The sequence below is a fragment of the Macrobrachium nipponense genome, chromosome 27, assembly GCF_015104395.2.
Source record: "Macrobrachium nipponense isolate FS-2020 chromosome 27, ASM1510439v2, whole genome shotgun sequence".
NCBI lineage: Eukaryota > Metazoa > Arthropoda > Malacostraca > Decapoda > Palaemonidae > Macrobrachium > Macrobrachium nipponense.
Genome location: NC_087216.1, coordinates 523,896 through 543,105, shown reverse-complemented (window position 1 = coordinate 543,105; position 19,210 = coordinate 523,896). Strand labels below are relative to the sequence as shown.

Here is a 19,210-nt window from a genome sequence, read left to right as displayed (position 1 = left end):
TCTTATTGTTCATGTGAAATTAATACGGTCAATCCTATTTCGATAGTTAAGAATAATTCGATTTGTTTATTTTTCTATCTATTATTGTTATTTGCATTAGTTGTTGGTCTTTTCCGTGGATAGGTGAAGTATGTTATTTCTTTACTTTCTGTTTGGAAATTGATTTAAGTTTTGGTATTGCTCGCATAATAATAATAATAATATTATTAATAATAATAATAATATAATAATAATAATAATAATAATAATTTTTATTTTATTATTTTTTTTTTGTCTTATCACAGTCGTCCAATTCGACTGGGTGGTATTTATAGTGTAGGGTTCCGGGTTCCATCCTGCCTCCTTAGGAGTCCATCACTTTCCTTACTAGTGCGCCGTTTCTAGGATCACACTCTTCTGCATGAGTCCTGGAGCTACTTCAGCCACTAGTTTTTCTAAATTCCTTTTCAGGGATCTTGGGATCGGGCCTAGCGTTCCCATGATTATGGGTACAATTTCCACTGGCATATCCCATATCCTTATTTCTATTTTTTCAGGTCTTGATACTTATCCCATTTTTTTTTCCCTCTCTTTTCTTCAGCTATGGTATCCCATGGTATTTTGCGACATCAATGAGTGGTACTTCTTCTTGATTTTGTCAAACCACGTCACGTCTGGTCTATTTGCACGTATCACCCTATCTGTTCTGATACCATAGTTCCAGAGGATCTTTGCCTGTTATCATCATCATCATTATTATTATTATTATTATTATTATTTCAGTAGAATTTTAAAATATGAAAATAAAGAACGACAAATTCTGCAGTAATCGCTTAGACTGATCCTCATAAACACTGGAAGAATCCTTACCTCTTTCGCTGTTATACGACCCAGATGTCTTCCAGGTAAATCCTTCTCAAGGTCCAGTGAGCTCCAGAAACACCTGTTGCTGAATGACGATTACTTTGTCGATGACTTTTGGAGCAAATGCTTATTTGTTCCTTATAACTGTGACCGGAAATTCTTTGGGAAAGTCCATTCGAAAACGTGTCACCTTCAGTATCATATACTAATAACGGAGTAAGTTAGTACCATACCACATTTTACGTCACTCGAAGTATTTTATTTCTCGTTAAGATTCCCGTCTAATCCGCGACGAATATCGACTCGGTGGTATAAAGGCAAAGTCGAATGCTCGACAGCCACCGCCAACGAACGACGACGGCGGTAAATGATCCTATTCAAGGGGCGGGAGCGAGAGAAGGAGAAAGAGAGGACCCGGGAGAGAGAACACTTCGGCTTCCCGAAAATAAAAAGAGAGAGGAGGGAGTCGTTGCTGCAGCCCCACGTGTTTGTACCGCGAGACCCGACGATCGAATGAGTCCAAGAGAAGAGGCTCCGCGCGGACTGAACTCATTTCACTTCTTCACTCACTTTCGCACGCCTCGCGGGCTACCTACCATCCCACCAGCTTCTCCCAGTCCCAGATATCTTCCGTTCGTCACTCGAATTGTTCCCTCGAGCAAGGAGGTTCCTTCATATAGCCCCGGGTCGCATCCGGAGGTGTGGGTACTCGTCTCTTATGACGAGGTGGAGTCAAGGTTGATGTCTGCGTGTGAAATGTATAATTTGATTTTGATCATATTTGGCTGATGTGCTCACTCCGTTCATTTCTTCGTTAAGGACTTCGTCTTTGTTCTGTTGCGAGATGAATGGAGTGGAATTTATGGTGATGGCTTAAAACGATCTTATTGCAAACCGGGTCAGACATTTCACCTCTCTTTACTGTCCGCGTGCAAGGGAATTACTGTTTCACCTTGACCATAAGCCTTGCCACAGTAAAAGAACTCGGGTAATACACTTCGTTGCTTATTCAACGATGATAATGACCATCTTTGTTGCAAGAATAACCACTGCAGTGGGCATAGATTAGATGGTAAATTATTGATAAACAATTCTGGCTGAAGCACAATCAGATGAATACTTTTATTCATGATATATATATATATATATATATATATATATATATATACATATATATATATATATATATATATATATATATATATATATATATATACATATTTATATTTATATATACCCAAGGGGATATAAATTCGAATTCGAATATATATCCCCTTGGGTGAAGGTTATTCCCGAGGTATTGCAAAGTGGATATTAAACGATATTTGTTGTGGAATATTTGTGAATATAAAAAAATGTCGCTGTCTATGTGACGATAATTCATATTCCATTGAAATTTATGCATATATTAATTATATATATAATATATATATATATATATATATATATATATATATTATATATATATATATATATATATATATATACTGTATGTATGTATGTAAATACAACAAGGGAATATGAATTATCGCACATACACTGCGACATTTTTTATATTCACAAATATCCCACCACAAATATCGTTTATTATCCACTTTGCAATACCTCGGGAATAACCTTCACCCAAGGGGAAATATATCCGAATTCGCATCCCACTAGAGTGCTTCGTCACTAGTAGGATTCGAACCGCTGCCTGGTTTGGCAACAACGAAGTACAGTGACTTTTGACCACTGAGCCATCTCTTGAACGTCATATACCCTGGTTTTCCTTCACGAAACATACAATTTCTCCATTTCTTCATTCCACCGCACTTTCCATACATTATTCCTTCCTTCCTAAAACCAGTCGTTCTCGGCTATCGCTGACTCCATCCCAGAAGTTTACGGACAATTCCCAAACTCCCTCAACTATACTGGGTATTTAACTGAAACCCCCGTTTTTCGTCCGTTTTCTTCTTGTATGTTCTCCTCTCCTCAAACTCTCCGCTCTTAATTAACCCTACAGCTTCATTTTCACCCTTTCTTGCCAACTTAAACTTTCATCTACCAGAACGTTTGCTTTGACAGAATAATGATCTGATAAATTTCTAATTCCCCTTCTTCTCATCGTTACAGCCACCTTCTCTGTCTATCAAAATCACTATACATCTCTCGCAAGCATATTTTTATATATTCTTTCCTTAAGAACCATTTATTTCCGACAATGATGCCCCTTTCCAGATGCTTATCACAGGACACACCATTCTCATTTACTCAGGGAGTTGCATATTTATTCCCCCATTGCCGTCTCTTATTCTGCCAACTTTGCATTTAACTCACCTAGCACGGCTTTCATACACTGGCGTTTTCAACGCAATTCGTCTAATGAGAAAATAAAAGACACAAAACCTATTATATTGTGTGTAAAGGTATGAGAATAGCAGTACAATGTTTTCTGACAAAAGTTAGAAATAAGCAATGTTTTATATGAGGCCTGAGGGTTGATACATGGCTATCTCTTCTGAAGTAGGTCCAGTTTAATTTGGTGAAAGAATAGCTTAATTTGCTTTTCGGTTTTGTGCAGCTCGACATTTAAACAACAGCTAACAAATGTAGAAACCTCTAATGTAATGGAGGAAATTAGTTCAAACCCTGTTTATTTTCAATGCTGTATTATACTTGTAATTTCCCGCCATAATTCACGGCATCCTGCTTAACGTATTGCCATAAAATTTGACTACTGTAACTCAGGATAACTTATTTCGACTAGTTTACTATAATATGATAACAGTTATGCCTCCTTATCACTATTGTACTTCATTATAATTGATTTGTGTACTTTTAGCATATTTCAGCTATTGTACTGAGTTGTTTTTGCTGTGTACTAACGCCTTTATTCCATTAAGGTTAAATTACTTCCATTGATATCGAGCAGTGAACTTTTTATGTGCTTCATTATGATCGGAAGTGTGTTCTACAGTATGTTTCTATGTAAATTGCTCTTTATTCTTTAGTGTTACCAGGGCACTTCGAAATATTTTTACATAATAGTTTTGTCTGTTGTACAGTTGTTCAAAGAAATTTGAGGGACTGAGGGTCGCTAGTTTCTGCAAAATCGAAAATCCACTAATAACTCTTGCCCTCCCACGACTTTAACTTATAATATTGAGTACTATTGCTACAAGCCTTTCAAGCCCTCAAAGCAAACAGCTGATTATTCACCAGATTATGAGATATACACCGTATGTAATGTATATACTGTATGGTATCAGCAAAAGAGAGAGGAGGACGTGACCAACACTGTTGCGATACATACATTATTTTTCACATTGTGTACCGTACGAATAAAAAGTTATTAAATCTTTAAAACACTCTACCAACTGCAAATCATTCTAACTTTTAAAAATGCCACTTGCCTTATGCATATGTAAGATTAGGTTAATATCTGCTTCCACTCTCCAAAAGACCTTTCACGTGATGACTCGGCAATCCTGAATGATGATGAGATGTTGAAACGAATGTATGATACACTTCTTGCTATATAGTTATTAGATTTACACAATCAAGACGACAAACAAACGATCACCCACACACAGCAACCTAATTGTCATTAGCTCTGTGCAAAAGGGAGAATGGCTGATCATTGTAACTCTTGGGATGCGGGTGGATTGGTGGGGGGCGGTGGGAAAGGGGGGGGGCTGGTGGCGAATAATAAAGACTGGATTTTGTCATCAGGAAATACTTTGGGATTTCTTTTTGGCTTTTCTGCTTTTTCGAATCTAGGAATATTATTTTACACGGTAACACACCTTATGCGGTGCACTGTAAGCATTACTTAAGGGTCTTTGCAGAGTGCCTTCGCCCGCTAGCTGCAACCACTTTCGTGCCTTTTACTATACTTCCTTTCATATTCTCTTTCTTTATCTTACTTTCCACCCTCTCCTGACACTTGACTCAAAGTGCATCTGCGAGCTTTTTCTCCTGTCGCACCTTTCAAACCTTTGACTGTCAATTTCCATTCCAGCGCTGAATGGCCTCATAGGTCCCAGTGCTTGCTTTGGCCTAAATTCCATATTCAACTCAACTGCATGGTAACACTGATTTTTTGTCCTCGGCTTCGCCACAGCACCGCGAACCCATGCAAACTTTCTCTGATAATGTACTGATTAAGTTTTCTGGTACTGCATCTTCTTGGTCTTGGTTTTGCAATTCATGACTTAAAAAATAAAATGCGACAAGATAAGAAAAGATATTTCTTTTGTTGTAGCATTCCCGTCCATATTTGGTGCCCACCCTTTTATTATTTTAGACATGATTATTGTAAGAAAATCCTGGTGTGTTTCAAAAAATATATTTTTCACTTTTTAGAGCATTTTGATAAAAGATTTAAGAAAACCAATTTTTTCACATAGTTAAATTAACGCATAACTGAATGGGAATCTCATTAACTGGTCCGTTTCTGCATATTCACCTTTCTTCTCATCTACCCTGTTCTTCAGTTTTTTATATATTATTAAATGTAATTAAACCTCTTACATCAATAAAAAATTTAATTTCAGGTTATTTGAACTAATTCAGCCAGTTTTGTTTTTTTTATTATTTCAGGTTATTTTAACCGTGTTATCGGAAAAATTACCTATACTCTGTTCTTTTTCATCTGTCCATCCGCCTGTGGTATTTACGCATGGTAACACTGCGTCCCGGGCTTTAAATAATATCCTATTTCGAATATTAACGGTGTAATTTGCATACAGTGAATTCTTAAAACACTTTTCAGTTGAAAATGTACACCCAGATATCCATTTATTTAACTAAAACTTACACATAGCGTAACTATTTAAAGCCCGGGACGCAGTGTTACCACGCGAAAACACTTCAGGCGGATGGACAGATGGAAAAAAACAGAGTATAGTTCATGTTGTTAAATCCATTTTTGCAAAGTTATGTGTCTGGTTATTTTCTTCTTCAGCCCTTTTCATAAAACTTTATTGGTCTTATTCATCTCGATTTGGAATATTGGATGCTGTTTCTGTGGCCTCCCTCTTTAGCAGTTTTAAATGATGCCTGATAAATTTGCCATCACAGCCTCTCTCCATCCTTTCTATCTCTGCTACAACGTTATTCTTCTCACCTTTTCCATAGGAACTGTTTTGTCCACTATTCTAACGTGCCCAAGTAAGCAACACCTTTCCCTTTCAGCTGGTGTCATAAAGTACTACGCCAGTCTACTTATTCTCGCATTTTCCCTGTGTGAACCAGCTATTCTCTAATTGCTTTGTTTACAGGTTGTTTCTTCCTTTGTACAATCTGCTGATTCCTGCATGACGTTTAATCACCCAGCCTTCAAGAGCTAGGCCCAGACGCTTTGGGTTGGGGGGTGGTGGTTGAGATGGTTGGAGGGGCCGGAATGCATTCCACTCTGTCCGACCCCCAACCCCCCCCCCCCCGCCCCCTTTTTTTTTTTGTTCCTCTTTAGGCTTGTCTAGTACATAGCATTGAGTTTCGGTCAAATTATAAGATTTAGATACGGTAATGCACTGTATTTTGACTTCTTGATTTTCACGTATTGGGACTACTAAGTACTGAAATATGTTCTTACCATTCTCCTTGTTTTTCCCCCTCAGTTACTAATACATTTCCATTACACTGTATAATTTTACTGTCAGTTTTGTAAAGTTGAGTTGGGTTGAAAAAAAAAAAAAAAAAAAAAAAAAGTGTAAAACGGCGTGTAACTCGCGTAGAGTTTTGCACTTCGACAGCCGTTTGGTAAATGGTCTCCCGTTGTTAAACACACCCAAGGTCCTTCAAATATATTTAGAGTATATTTGAAGGACCTTATTACGCTTGTCATACTACTGCACTGCATTCCGGCTATCATATTGTTTCAGCGTATTTCACTTCTTGTAGTTTAATGTATTTCGGCTATAATAGTTTTTTTTGCTGTTGTATTGCAAAGTATTTTGGCTGTGATGCCTTGATATATTTCCAATATGATATTCCAGTTTATTTCACATGTACAACAATTTTATTTTTGTGAGTGGAATGAGGTTTGACTGAGAAGTGTTGAAAATGAACTAGAGTAGACAATAATGATAATTTTACTGCATATGATTTTGAAGTAAAAAGAAAAATATTCTTGTTAATGTTAAGGTTATTTCAAGATAGAAATATACTTAATTCTGACAGGTGTTCTTCCGATATATTTTGACGATGCACTACAGTATATTTAGACCAGTTTCCTTCGTTGTATTTCACCTCCCATAACTGCGCTTTAGTGTTTAAATTATTTTACTATAATAAACTTCAACTAAAACTTCTACATATCTGTAAAGACTTCAGCTGAACACCTGTAATTCGGAATATAATAGTTGTTCTATTGTATTTTAACATCTTTGCAAAGACTAGCACGCGTATGACCAGAACTATAGGAATTAAGTACGTGATTCTGAACAGTGTCTTCGTAGATCACCTATCCAAGTACGGTCACTGTAATAGATGGTAATGGAAATATGGTTACTGAAATATCTGAAAATGATAGCCTGGATAGTGTGTTTCAGTTAAGTTCAGATTACGAGGAGAGAGAAAATAACGCCTAACGCAATCAATACTACCAAACGAACTTTGTGGCGCGCCCTGTGATGTGCTGGAACCCGGTGCTGCCCTTCATTCTCCCCTAACATCCCGATACCCCCTTTGCCCCACCCAACCTGGTGCGGACAAGCAAGAGAGGTACACTCGGATCTTATTATTATAAATGTTCATTTATTTATTGAAATACAGAAGTTCACTAATTATGATTATCTATCATTATGAATGTCCTGCTATATTTGAAGATGGTGTTAGAAAGGTAGGAAAGCGCTGTAAATTTGTCTTCCAGAACAAGAAACTACATTGATGGGAATTAAATAAAAAAAATTGGTAGCAGTATTTATATTACTACGGTTTCATGTATTAGTAACGTTCATTAGGAAAACATGCGCTCTTTATTTGCAAATGATGGTAAAAAAAAACTTAAAACTTTGCCGATACAGCTTCCAGGGGAAGAAAAAACATCCGAGCATAAATAAAAAAAAAATGACATACACACCACTGCATCATACCACAACAGAAGTAATATATTAATTATATTAATCAGCTCTTTCGATGAGAGGATGGAAGGTTTAACTACAAGACATTTGCAACACTGAAGAGTTACAAGGAGTTACAAGAATTAGGATGTCTCAAAGACTTATTAGTCCATCCGAGGAGACACCGTGTGCTCACTTATCTTTAAGAGTAGGTTCCACTGTTCATTCACAGTGTTCTAATGATTTTATCTAGCTCTCTTTTAACTCTTTCACACTGTTACTCTTTACCACTTCTGTGTGGCAGTTTATTCCATGTGTCACATATCTTGTAAGTGAAGAAGTTCCCACAATGTGATGTGTTGTATCTCTTCAGCTCTAGTTTCCACCAGGTTACATTGTTCTCGAAGAGTTTCAAAGTTTTATCCAGGTTATTTTTAGTTTTCTGTAAAAGAAAGCTAGTGAGATGGCTTTGTCTGTCCGTCCACAAATTTTCTGTCCTCACTTTTTTCTGCCCGCCCTCAGATCTTAAAAACCGCTGAGGCTAGAGGGCTGCAAATTGGTTAGTTGCTCTTCCACTCTCCAACCATCAAACATGCCAAATTGCAGCCCTCTGGCCTCAGTAGTTTTAGGTTATTTAAAATTAACGTTAGCTATAATCGTGCGTCTGGCAACGCTATAGGACAAGCTACCACCGGACTGCATATTCCCGAACTGTAACCAAGTACCGACCCTTGCCTGAAAAAGCGGGACGCCATATCTTAAAAACTAACCATGCAATCTTCTTGAAGATAATCTCAGTATGTTTCCCACACCCAAATTATAGGTAAAACTCCAGCTTGAACTAACATAACCCAACCTAGGGGCATAGCAAAAAAACCGGGCTTTAATACTAGTATACATCTCTGGAATCACCCACCGGGCCGCGACTCATACAGCATTATACCTTGACCATCGATTATACGATGTACAGAAAACTTGATTGCGCCAGAGAAACTTTGGCGCATTTTTTACTTGTTTATATATTTCTGAAATTGCCGCAATTCCCCAAATGAAATAAATGATTTACTGGTGCGAGAGCAGAGCGGAATTGCATCCCATCTTTTCCTGAGTGTTTAATGATTTGTTTCAAGGTGAACATCTCGTTTTGGACTGAAGAGAGTGAAAACGACGCCGACCGTTGAATTCTGAAGTTAACTCGCACTTAGAAGCGACTTCAAAGAAACTTTTAAGTTAAATGAATTAATATTTTAGCACCTTGTTCACTCATGCAACAGCAAGCCTTTTTATTCTTATTTATTCTTTTTTATAGAAATTTTTATTTAAAGCTCCGTACATAACTGACATTTCCTTTTTTCTATCTCAAAAATGTCAACTGACTCCAGTGACTCCCGCGACCTACGCACTACAAGAAAACCCTGTGAACTTTCCAATAATAACTTGAAGCCACCAAATCGCCGGAGCACAAATAGCTACAACAACGAAAGGAGAAATAGAAAAGAAAACAGCGTTTCGTAAATCGTTAAGGCGTGCTAATCCCCTGGCTAAGCGCTTACCTAACAAATCGGAAACCTGGGCCTTATGCATCCTATTACGTCACGTTGCGAAGGAAGCCTGAGTTGTGGCGTCCCTGTGGAGTACGTCATAGGTACCAGACAAATGTAAATAGCGAACGTCTAGAGTTATCATGTTATGTATGAACTGTTACGAAGATGTGATATATTCACGTATACTTTTTTGTGTATATAATGCATGGAATTTATATTCAATTAATATTATATATATATATATATATATATATATATATATATATATATATATATTGCTTGAAAAAATCACAGTAGATGCACTTGACTTCATTAAATAAGCGAAATACCACAGGAAAATGGTAATCAGAAATCCAAGCACTTTCGTCTTTACTAAGACATTGTCAGGAAAGTTCCTTGACAATGTCTTAGTACAGACGAAAGCGCTTATATATGTACATATATATATATATATACATATATATATATAGTATATTATGTATGTAATATAATATATATATATATATATATATATATATATTATATATATATATATATATTATATATATATAATATATCTATCTATCTATCTATCTATATATATATATATATATATATATATATATATATATATCTGTAAGACATAGGGTTTGATTAATTATATATTGTTCGGTGCATTCTCTGTAACCTGTGGAATGTGGAGGACAGGGCAGAGTAACGACCTGAGAATAGCTGATCAATGAGTTTCTAGGGGATGGCGAGGATGAGGATAAAAATGCTTAGTTCGTCGAGTCAATGTACGACAGTTTATGAACTCTTCCCAAAGTGCCTTTGTGAAACTAGATGCAGCTAGAACCGCGAGGCGTTGTCGAACTGTGTGTTCGTATGTGCGTGTGCGCCTCTTTCTGTTAAAAGCGTTCATACCCAAACCTATGGGAGGGATTTTGACAGAGGGCTTCGAGTCATAGGCAAAGATGCCGTGGCATTCGCCGGGGGAGTTTTTTGTGACAGTGTTTAGTGTCCGGTTGGGAATGGGTAAGTGTTACCTTTACTTTAGCCAAAGGGGTGGCTTGTTTGATATCTTGTAAGATGTTCCATTTTATTAACTTTGTCTTTAAACTTGTGTGTGTACTTACCGGAATGTGTTCTGTATCTTTGAACAGATGGTTCTGGATTTCGGTGGGACAGAGTTCCCAGGGAAAGGTGTGACTTTTGGGTGACTTGACAATGATTGTTGTTTTTAAGTTAGTCTGTAAGACTGGATTACTTAGTAAATTGGTTTAGTTATTGTAAATAAACGTTATGTTATGATGCAACTCTCTCATTTTCATTACCTGTTAGAATGGAGAGAAAGAGGTAGAGAGAGAGAGAGAGAGAGAGAGAGAGAGATGGGGTGATTGCCGGGAGAGAGAGAGAGAGCCTGTCTGTGTAGTGGGTGTGGGGGGTCTGCCTTCCGTTTCGTGTCCACGCTTACCTAATGAAATACATGAGGGTTTTCCCACGTAATAGTGGTGGCAGCGGTTAAAAAGGGGATATAGAAAGTTTCTTGCTTTTCTATGCCTAGGAACGCCAATGAAGAGATATGAGTGGCCAGTTAGAAAAAATAAAAAAAAAAAAGGGGCCGTGACTTAGCGATAGTTTTCCGAACGACAAAGCTTTGTGGGATTGTGGAAAAATCGTTTTTAAAACTGTTAGTTTTCAGTTACTTAGTGAAAAAAATGAGAAAATGGTGTTGTCTGATTAAACTGTGCGAAAGGGAGGGAAGGATTTTTATGGGACTCAGCATTTTTTCCCAGGGAGTCAGCCTGAAGCAGTGAGCGCACCCAGTGTGACTTTTGCTTGTGCAATGACGAGTGTTCCGAGATACCTGTGCGGCGGTCGTTGTTATATCACTACCGCGTTTTTACGAAGAATTTCGAGTTCTTTTTTCCCATTATGGAGTGGTGGAGTGTTAAACTATTGTTTTGAAAGGAGTGGGTTTTTGTTTAAATATTTCTGGGTTTGGGTTCTTATGGGGATTGGTTCAAGAGGTCAAAACAATTTTTTTTTCTTTCCCCATAGTGAAGTGTTTTCTTTATTTGCACGTGTTTATAATAGACGTATGCATTCGTCTTTGTTTAAAACATAGGAGTGTATTTTTCTATGGCATGGGAACTGTGCTTATATAAGCATATTTGGCTTAGTGAACACAGAGCGGCCCACAATTTTAAGGGCTCAGCATATTTCTGCAAGAGAGGCGCCTTGCATTGCGAGGGTGTACGGGCATCCTTGGGAGGGTAGTTGCATGGGTACCACTAGCCTCACTCGAGAGATAGTGCAGGATGGGGGATACTACTGGTATGCCTCGGGCTGTTCTGCCGCTCGACTGAGGGGTTGTTCTCAGGGGGGAGAAATTTTTTGTCTCAGTGTGGGTGAACTCCCCCTTTTCCTTTTTTTTCTTATTGTTGGAGATGGATTTGGCCTTGTTGACATTGGATGCTAAGATATCAGCTGATTGATTAGTTGATGAAGTGAAATGCCCGTAGAGTCTTTTTTAAGAAAAGAGATTTTTTTTTTTTTCTCTCTCTTGGATGAAGAGAAAAGGAAATAAAAAGAGATTTTTTCTTTTTTACGAAAATGAGGGGAAAAGTAGTTAACATGCACGGGATGTGTTATATGTTTCTTTGTGCCTTGAAAGACACAAATATAAGGGGGATACACAGATTATTTTTTTTTATTGTGTCGGAGAAATTACTTTGAAATGCCGATGATTGGTGTTGTATCTGTGTTGTGTGGCAATGGTGTTATGTCATGGTGTTGCATGCTGGAGAAATTGTATGTCATAGGATTCAGCAATACTGTTGTATGCTATTTGTATTTCACCCTTACTTGAAATTATTGCTATGGAGAGTTATTATTATTATTATTATTATTAATTGTTATACTGAGAGTGTCACGGGAGGTTTGCCTAAGTATAATTATCATTACGGGAGAAATTGTTTTACGAGAGATTTGAGATATTTCATGGGAGATTATTTGATAATTATACAGATAATTATTCAGGGATAATTATTACAATGAATTAATGGGAGGAATGTCTTGTCTTGTGTTAATTATTTGTTGAGTTTTTGTAACTTTGGAGAATATTTTCAGTGATTCACGGGGATGAGTTTTGCTGAATCTTGATGAATCTGACTGAATCTTGGTGAATTGTGTGAGTTTTGCTGAATTTTGTGTGACTGAATTTTTTGGAGAATGGACAAGCATTAACTTTGGTGATAGTTTTTGTACTGATACTGATGATTTTGATGATAGCAATTTTTTTTGGTGATTTTGTGATTAATGATATTTCTGATACTGGATTTTTTTTTTTTATACTAATTACGTGTGTAATTGCTATCAAGGGAGGTGAAATCTTTTGATTATGGGAAGAACTAACACATTGTTTTAGTTCTTTTTTTTGTTATGGAGTTCAGCAGATAATTGCTTGACATCTAGTGAGTTACGGGAGATAGTTAATGGTGCCGTTGATTTTTCTTTTCTCCTTTTTTGGAAGTAGCCATCGCTGACACAAGTTTTTTACCATGGTGAATTTGAATTTATTTTTTTTCTCCAGTTAGTGTGAATATTGTCTCAGTCATGACTTAGAGTCATGTTCGGGAACGTGTTCGTGTTTTAGCTATTTGATGCTATAGAGTAATATAGGGGAGAATTTCTTGCATGTTTGAATGCATACGTAATGGCACTACATTTTTTTCTCGGGATATTTGTTGTTCCAGAAATTGTGAGTTTTCTTGCACAATACCCTTGTTGTATTTGTGACAACTTTGTGAGAGATAGGAAACTTGGCTAAGTTTTCTAATGGCTATGTCGTAGTGCATATGGGGAAGTCTTTGCTTAGACACTGTGAGTTTGGAATTCTGTTATAATGACTTGTGGCACATTGGTGATTTTTTCTGGATTTTCTAGACAGTTTTATTTGCCGAGTTTTTGCCCTTTTTTAGCAGTTATGCTAAACGGAGAGAGTTTTTATAGTTTTTACTATAACATTGAGTTATTCTCTGGAGAATTGGAGTTATAATTGGAGTTATAATTGAGATATATTATTTTGGGGAGATAATTGGAGGATAAATTGGAGGTATATGATTATGTGTTATATTTGAGATATAATATATGGGAGATATATATTTTTGGCCATTTTTGATATTTGCCAATAGTGGTATGAGCTATGTTTAGTTCAATTATTTTGCAGCCATCTTTGTTGCAAATGGAGACACATATTTGGAGATTATGGGGCAATATTTGGGAGTGTGTGAGTTAGATGCCTTGAGTGCACATTTTTTGGAGATATATTATTTGGAGCCTTGTTTTGTTCACATGGAGTTATTGTGGAAATAGAGGTAAATATTTTGTATTGCCGAAATAGAGGTGGACTATTCTCTATTCCTGGATGGTGTTTTTGTTTTTACTGATGTGGCTTGGAGAAATAAGAGAATAATAAGGGGGTTGGTTATTAACCAAATGAGAATAATATAACCGGAGGTATTATAATTGATATGATGTCTTCATAATGGAGTTGGAATTGAATCTTGGGCGGGTGACTCTTTTTTTTTTGTGGTTATGGAGTTTTTTTGAGCAAAGAGAAGATTTCTGTGGTTCTCTTTTTTGGTTTCGTGTCTATTTAGAGGCGAATGGCATTACTGCATTACGAGTTATTTGGAGATGTGTGTGCAATTTTTATGTTCACAAGTGTGTTATTCTTGGAGAAATATAATTGGGAAAAGTCATGTGAGAGAGAATAGTCTCTTCGAGACAAATTTTGAAACACATTAGCATATCTGGAGTTAATTCTGTGAAATGTGTCAGTTAGACCCTTTTTTCTTGAGAATCATGAGTTTCCAAAACTTACGTGTCTGACTGGACAATTTTTGTGCTGTTGTTTGAGCATGCGTCCGCAGGTGATTTTCTGCTGACAAGCGATGTGATGAGCCGTGTGCTGATTCTTTTCCTCTGATGGTGACAGATCAGAATTTTTGCAATATCTGGAAATGTGGCTATAGCATTTCACGAAAGCGCATGTGTGAGAGTTGCTTTCTGGCAAATTCCATAGCTACAGGAGCATTTCTTGGGGGAAAACGCGGGAGTTATGCATATATACATGTATTATGTATTTTGTGATTGGGGAAATCTACTTGTGATTATTTTTTTTTATTATTTTTCTTCTTTTCCTATGAGAGATATGATTTGGGGATTGAGCTTAAAATAACATTTCTTTTTGGACGGGAGATTTGATTTACCGGGAGGTGTAATTTTTCGAGGGTTATTACTTACGTAAATGGGAGTTTGCAATAAGTCTCATTGTGATTAATTATTGAGCAGTAAAGGGGTTTGCTGTTAAAAGCTGGAGGTTTTACTGATTTTGTGGTGTTTGAAATATCAGCTTGCGAGAATTTTTTGGGTCTGGGGTGTTACGTGATTCTTTTCTTTCTTGGGCTTGTTACGAATTTTTTTTTTTTTTTTTTTTTTTTGTTTTTTTTTTTTTTTTTTCTTGTGAGCACATTCGAGTTCGAAATGTGAGTGCAGAAATTCCGTGAGTTGTGTGATTTCTGAGTTGTGTGTGTGCTGATGTGCGAGTTTGGAGAATTGAATTGGAGAACTTGATGTTTTTTTTTTCTTAGAGAGTTGCGATAATGACTTATACATTTTAGTAGTCATATTAAGGGAGTAATGGAGACGTTCAGTTAGTATTTCTGACCCTTTTGAGATCATTGTTTGATAGAAGTAGTATGTTTGGGTTAATTTTCTTAGATTGACAGAGACTTGACTGACATACTAACGCCCAAAAAGTCGTTCCCGACACCAGCAAGACGTCCACCAGCCGTGCAGAGAGGTTGCTGCCATGTTGTCCAGGGTGTGTTACAAGTATTTCCATGATGGGTGTTCGAGAGAATTCTACAGCGTGTTTTTTGGGGATCTACAAGAAGCCGTGAGAGTCTTCTACGATGAGGGAGGCATTCCGTCTTCCTACAGTTGCTACAGCCTGCTATAGCTGTTGCTGTCTGTTCAGCTACTTGCAGACAAACGAAGAGGGATATTCAAGAATCCTAATGCAGAAAATATGAGAGAAAATGCGTTTTGTGTTATTGGGAGATAAAGCGTGATAAGAATTTATTTTATAATGCCAGAGACGTGCAGTTTTCTTTATTTTATTTTAAGCCGGCCAATGTTTTATAGTTGTTAAGCAATTTTGCTAGGCGGGAGCTAGCATATAGGTGCGAGGCCGAGCAATCTGTAAGACATAGGGTTTTGATTAATTATATATTGTTCGTGCATTCTCTGTAACCTGTGGAATGTGGAGGGGACAGGGCAGAGTAACGACCTGAGAATAGCTGATCAATGAGTTTCTAGGGGAATGGCGTGAGATAAAATGCTTAGTTCGTCGAGTCAATGTACGACAGTTTATGAACTCTTCCCAAAGTGCCTTTGTGAAACTAGATGCAGCTAGAACCGCGAGGCGTTGTCGAACTGTGTGTTCGTATGTGCGTGTGCGCCTCTTTCTGTTAAAAGCGTTCATACCCAAACCTATGGGAGGGATGGATTTTGACAGAGGGCTCGAGTCATAGGCAAAGATGCCGTGGCATTCGCCGGGGGGAGTTTTTTTGTGACAGTGTTTAGTGTCCGGTTGGGAATGGGTAAGTGTTACCTTTGTTTTTTTACTTTAGCCAAAGGGGTGGCTTGTTTGATATCTTGTAAGATGTTCCATTTTATTAACTTTGTCTTTAAACTTGTGTGTGTACTTACCGGAATGTGTTCTGTATCTTTGAACAGATGGTTCTGGATTTCGGTGGGACAGAGTTCCCAGGGAAAGGTGTGACCTTTTGGGTGACTTGACAATGAGTTGTTTTTAAGTTAGTCTGTAAGATGGATTACTTAGTAAATTGGTTTAGTATTGTAAATAAACGTTATGTTATGATGCAACTCTCTCATTTTCATTTACCTGTTAGAATGGAGAGAAAGAGGTAGAGAGAGAGAGAGAGAGAGAGAGAGAGAGAGGGGTGATTGTCGGGAGAGAGAGAGAGAGCCTGTCTGTGTATGGGTGTGGGGGTCTGCCTTCCGTTTCGTGTCCACGCTTACCTAATGAAATACATGAGGGTTTTCCCACGTAATATATATATATATATATATATATATATATATATATATACATTCATTGCATTATATATACAAGAAAGTATACGTGAATATATCACATCATTGACAATGTCTTAGTAAAGATGAAAGCGCTTGGATTTCTGACTATCATTTTCCTGGTGGTATTCGCTTATTATATATATATATATATATATATATATATATATATATATATATATATATATATATATATATATATATATATATATATATATATGTATATATATATGTATATATATATATATGTATAGGTATATGTATATATAATATATATATATATATATATATATATATATATATATATATATATATATATGTTATAAATAAATCACGAAAGTTAGGAACGTGATAAATCCATAAATAAAGATATATGCCACGAAGGAAAATAAAACAACGGAGTATCAGCGAGAATCTTTCACTTAGTAAAGGACGTTTGAAACTTCGAAAAGTCTAGCGGATACTCCGTTGTTTATTTCCTTCGTGCCACATATATATACCTTTATACATATATATATATATATATATATATATACATATATATATATATATGATAGTATATATATATATATATATATATATATATATATATATATATATATATTTAACCACAAATATAGTTTAATATCCAGTTCGCTCTACCTCGGAAGTAATACTCAAGGGGGAATTATAAATAGATAGTTGCTTCGTCGTAATGCGTGTGCATGTGCATAAAGCCTATTCCTTGCCGTGTGTGCATATTGTGGTAAGTACATATTGTAGGTATAGTGAATTAGATATTGAGCAAATCACTCAAGGGGGGGGGGCTACATGTTTCTGAATATAAAAAAGACACGAATTTTCATATATATATATATTATATATATATATTTATACATTATATATTATAATATTATATATATAATATATATATATATATATATATATATATAAATATGATATATATATGTGTGTGTGTGTATACACATACGTACTGTATAGTATATATGCATATATATGTATACTATATATATGTGCGTGTGTGCGTGTGGGAAACACCTGGACCCCTATTACCACGAAGGGTTCCCCTCCCCCCTTACTACTGAAGGTGCCTTGTGGTCCCCAAATTGTGTGGAGCCTGTCTGTACCCATAGAAACACTTCTACATAGATGTCAACTCCGTAAGTGGTAAAAAAATGAGGGATATGAAAAGAGGGACTATGACCCCCTTAGAAACGGCCCTCGAATTTCGGATTTTGACTAAAACCTTCCTGGGGTGGATGGGAGTCTATTTAGAAAATTTGGTAGCCCTAGCTTTCATAGTCTGGGCGTGTATAGCGATCAAACAAACAGACAGACAGATTTAGCCTTTTACGTATAGGAGATTATAGGCATGAATTTTCGGTACATTGTACTTTCGTGGTTCTGTATCTCAGAGGTCTCAATTGTTTCATGCGAACTATATTCATGAGAACTTGCTCCCTACTAAATTGTGAGTTTATAACTCAATAGACGCTGGGAATTTCTGTCATCCTCATTCGGCGCACTGTAGGCATTACTAGAACGTTCTTTGCAGCATCCCTTCGTCCCCAAACTGCAACACCTTTCATTCCTTCTACTGTATCTCTGCTCATCCTCGTTTCCTTCCATCTGACTTTCTACTCTCTTCTAACAATTGATTCATAGTGCAACTATGAGGTTTTCCTCTTGTTCCACCTTTCAAACATTTCCGCTGTCAGTTTCCGTTTCAGCGCTGAATGACCTCATAGGTCCCAGCACCTGGCTTTTGATTTAAAATCTATTTTCTATTCTAGTATGTTTCTGTCACTCCAGCAAGGGCCAGTTCTTCTGACTGTGTTGAGAGTTTGGTGGGTTCTCCAGAACATGAAAATGATTAGTTGAATGATTCTGTGAGCTTAGTCTGCTGTTGATATAGGGTTGGCAGGCTTTCATATAATTATATATATATAAATATATATATATATATACGTATATATATATATATATATATATATATATATATATATATATATATATATATATATATACATATATTATATATGTAACATATACATATATAATATTATATAATATAATATATATTATAATATATATATATATATATATATATTATATATGTATATAATATATATATGTATATTATATATATGTATATTATATATAATATTATTAATAATATAATATTTATATATATATATATATATTATTATATATATATATACATTATATATAACTTCATACCTGCAATCTTGTTAGCAACGGTCCTATTAAGTTTTCCGCTGTCATATTGTATTGATTTTTAATTTTTACTTCTGTTGTAATTAAAAATTTTCTAACATGAATCTGTGTCGAGTACAGTTTGATTGTTTTACCTTTCTTTGACGAAATATAGTTTTCACATCGGTAATTTGATAAGCAAGTATAAAAAGGTAGTTTTTATTACAACCATCTCTTTTTTTTTTTCTTTTTTTTAAATATAGATATGCAAGGGAGATTCGTTTGTAAATATTTTTTAGCAAATCTGGTCGATCCGATTAGCCGTTCGATATGTGCTTTCCTTTGACGTCGTGGAGTGAACACTTCCTTCCTATTTGGTTGCTTCTGATTCTGTCTTGGAAGATTTGGAGTCAT

The 19,210-nt window shown here is 36.1% G+C and overlaps 2 protein-coding genes across 3 annotated transcripts in view; one reads left to right on the top strand and one right to left on the bottom strand.

Annotated features, from left to right (window-relative positions):
* LOC135200753 (mucin-2-like) overlaps window positions 1–19,210 on the top strand; it is a 194,280-nt gene that overhangs the window by 64,369 nt on the left and 110,701 nt on the right. The gene's annotated exons all lie outside the window — the stretch shown is intronic.
* The window catches only part of LOC135200521 (compound eye opsin BCRH2-like), a 1,982-nt gene continuing 1,938 nt past the window's right edge, over window positions 19,167–19,210 (bottom strand). Inside the window, exon 2 of the mRNA XM_064229173.1 lies at window positions 19,167–19,210. This exon is cut by the window's right edge and continues 172 nt beyond it. Coding sequence (XP_064085243.1) covers window positions 19,167–19,210 — 44 coding nt within the window.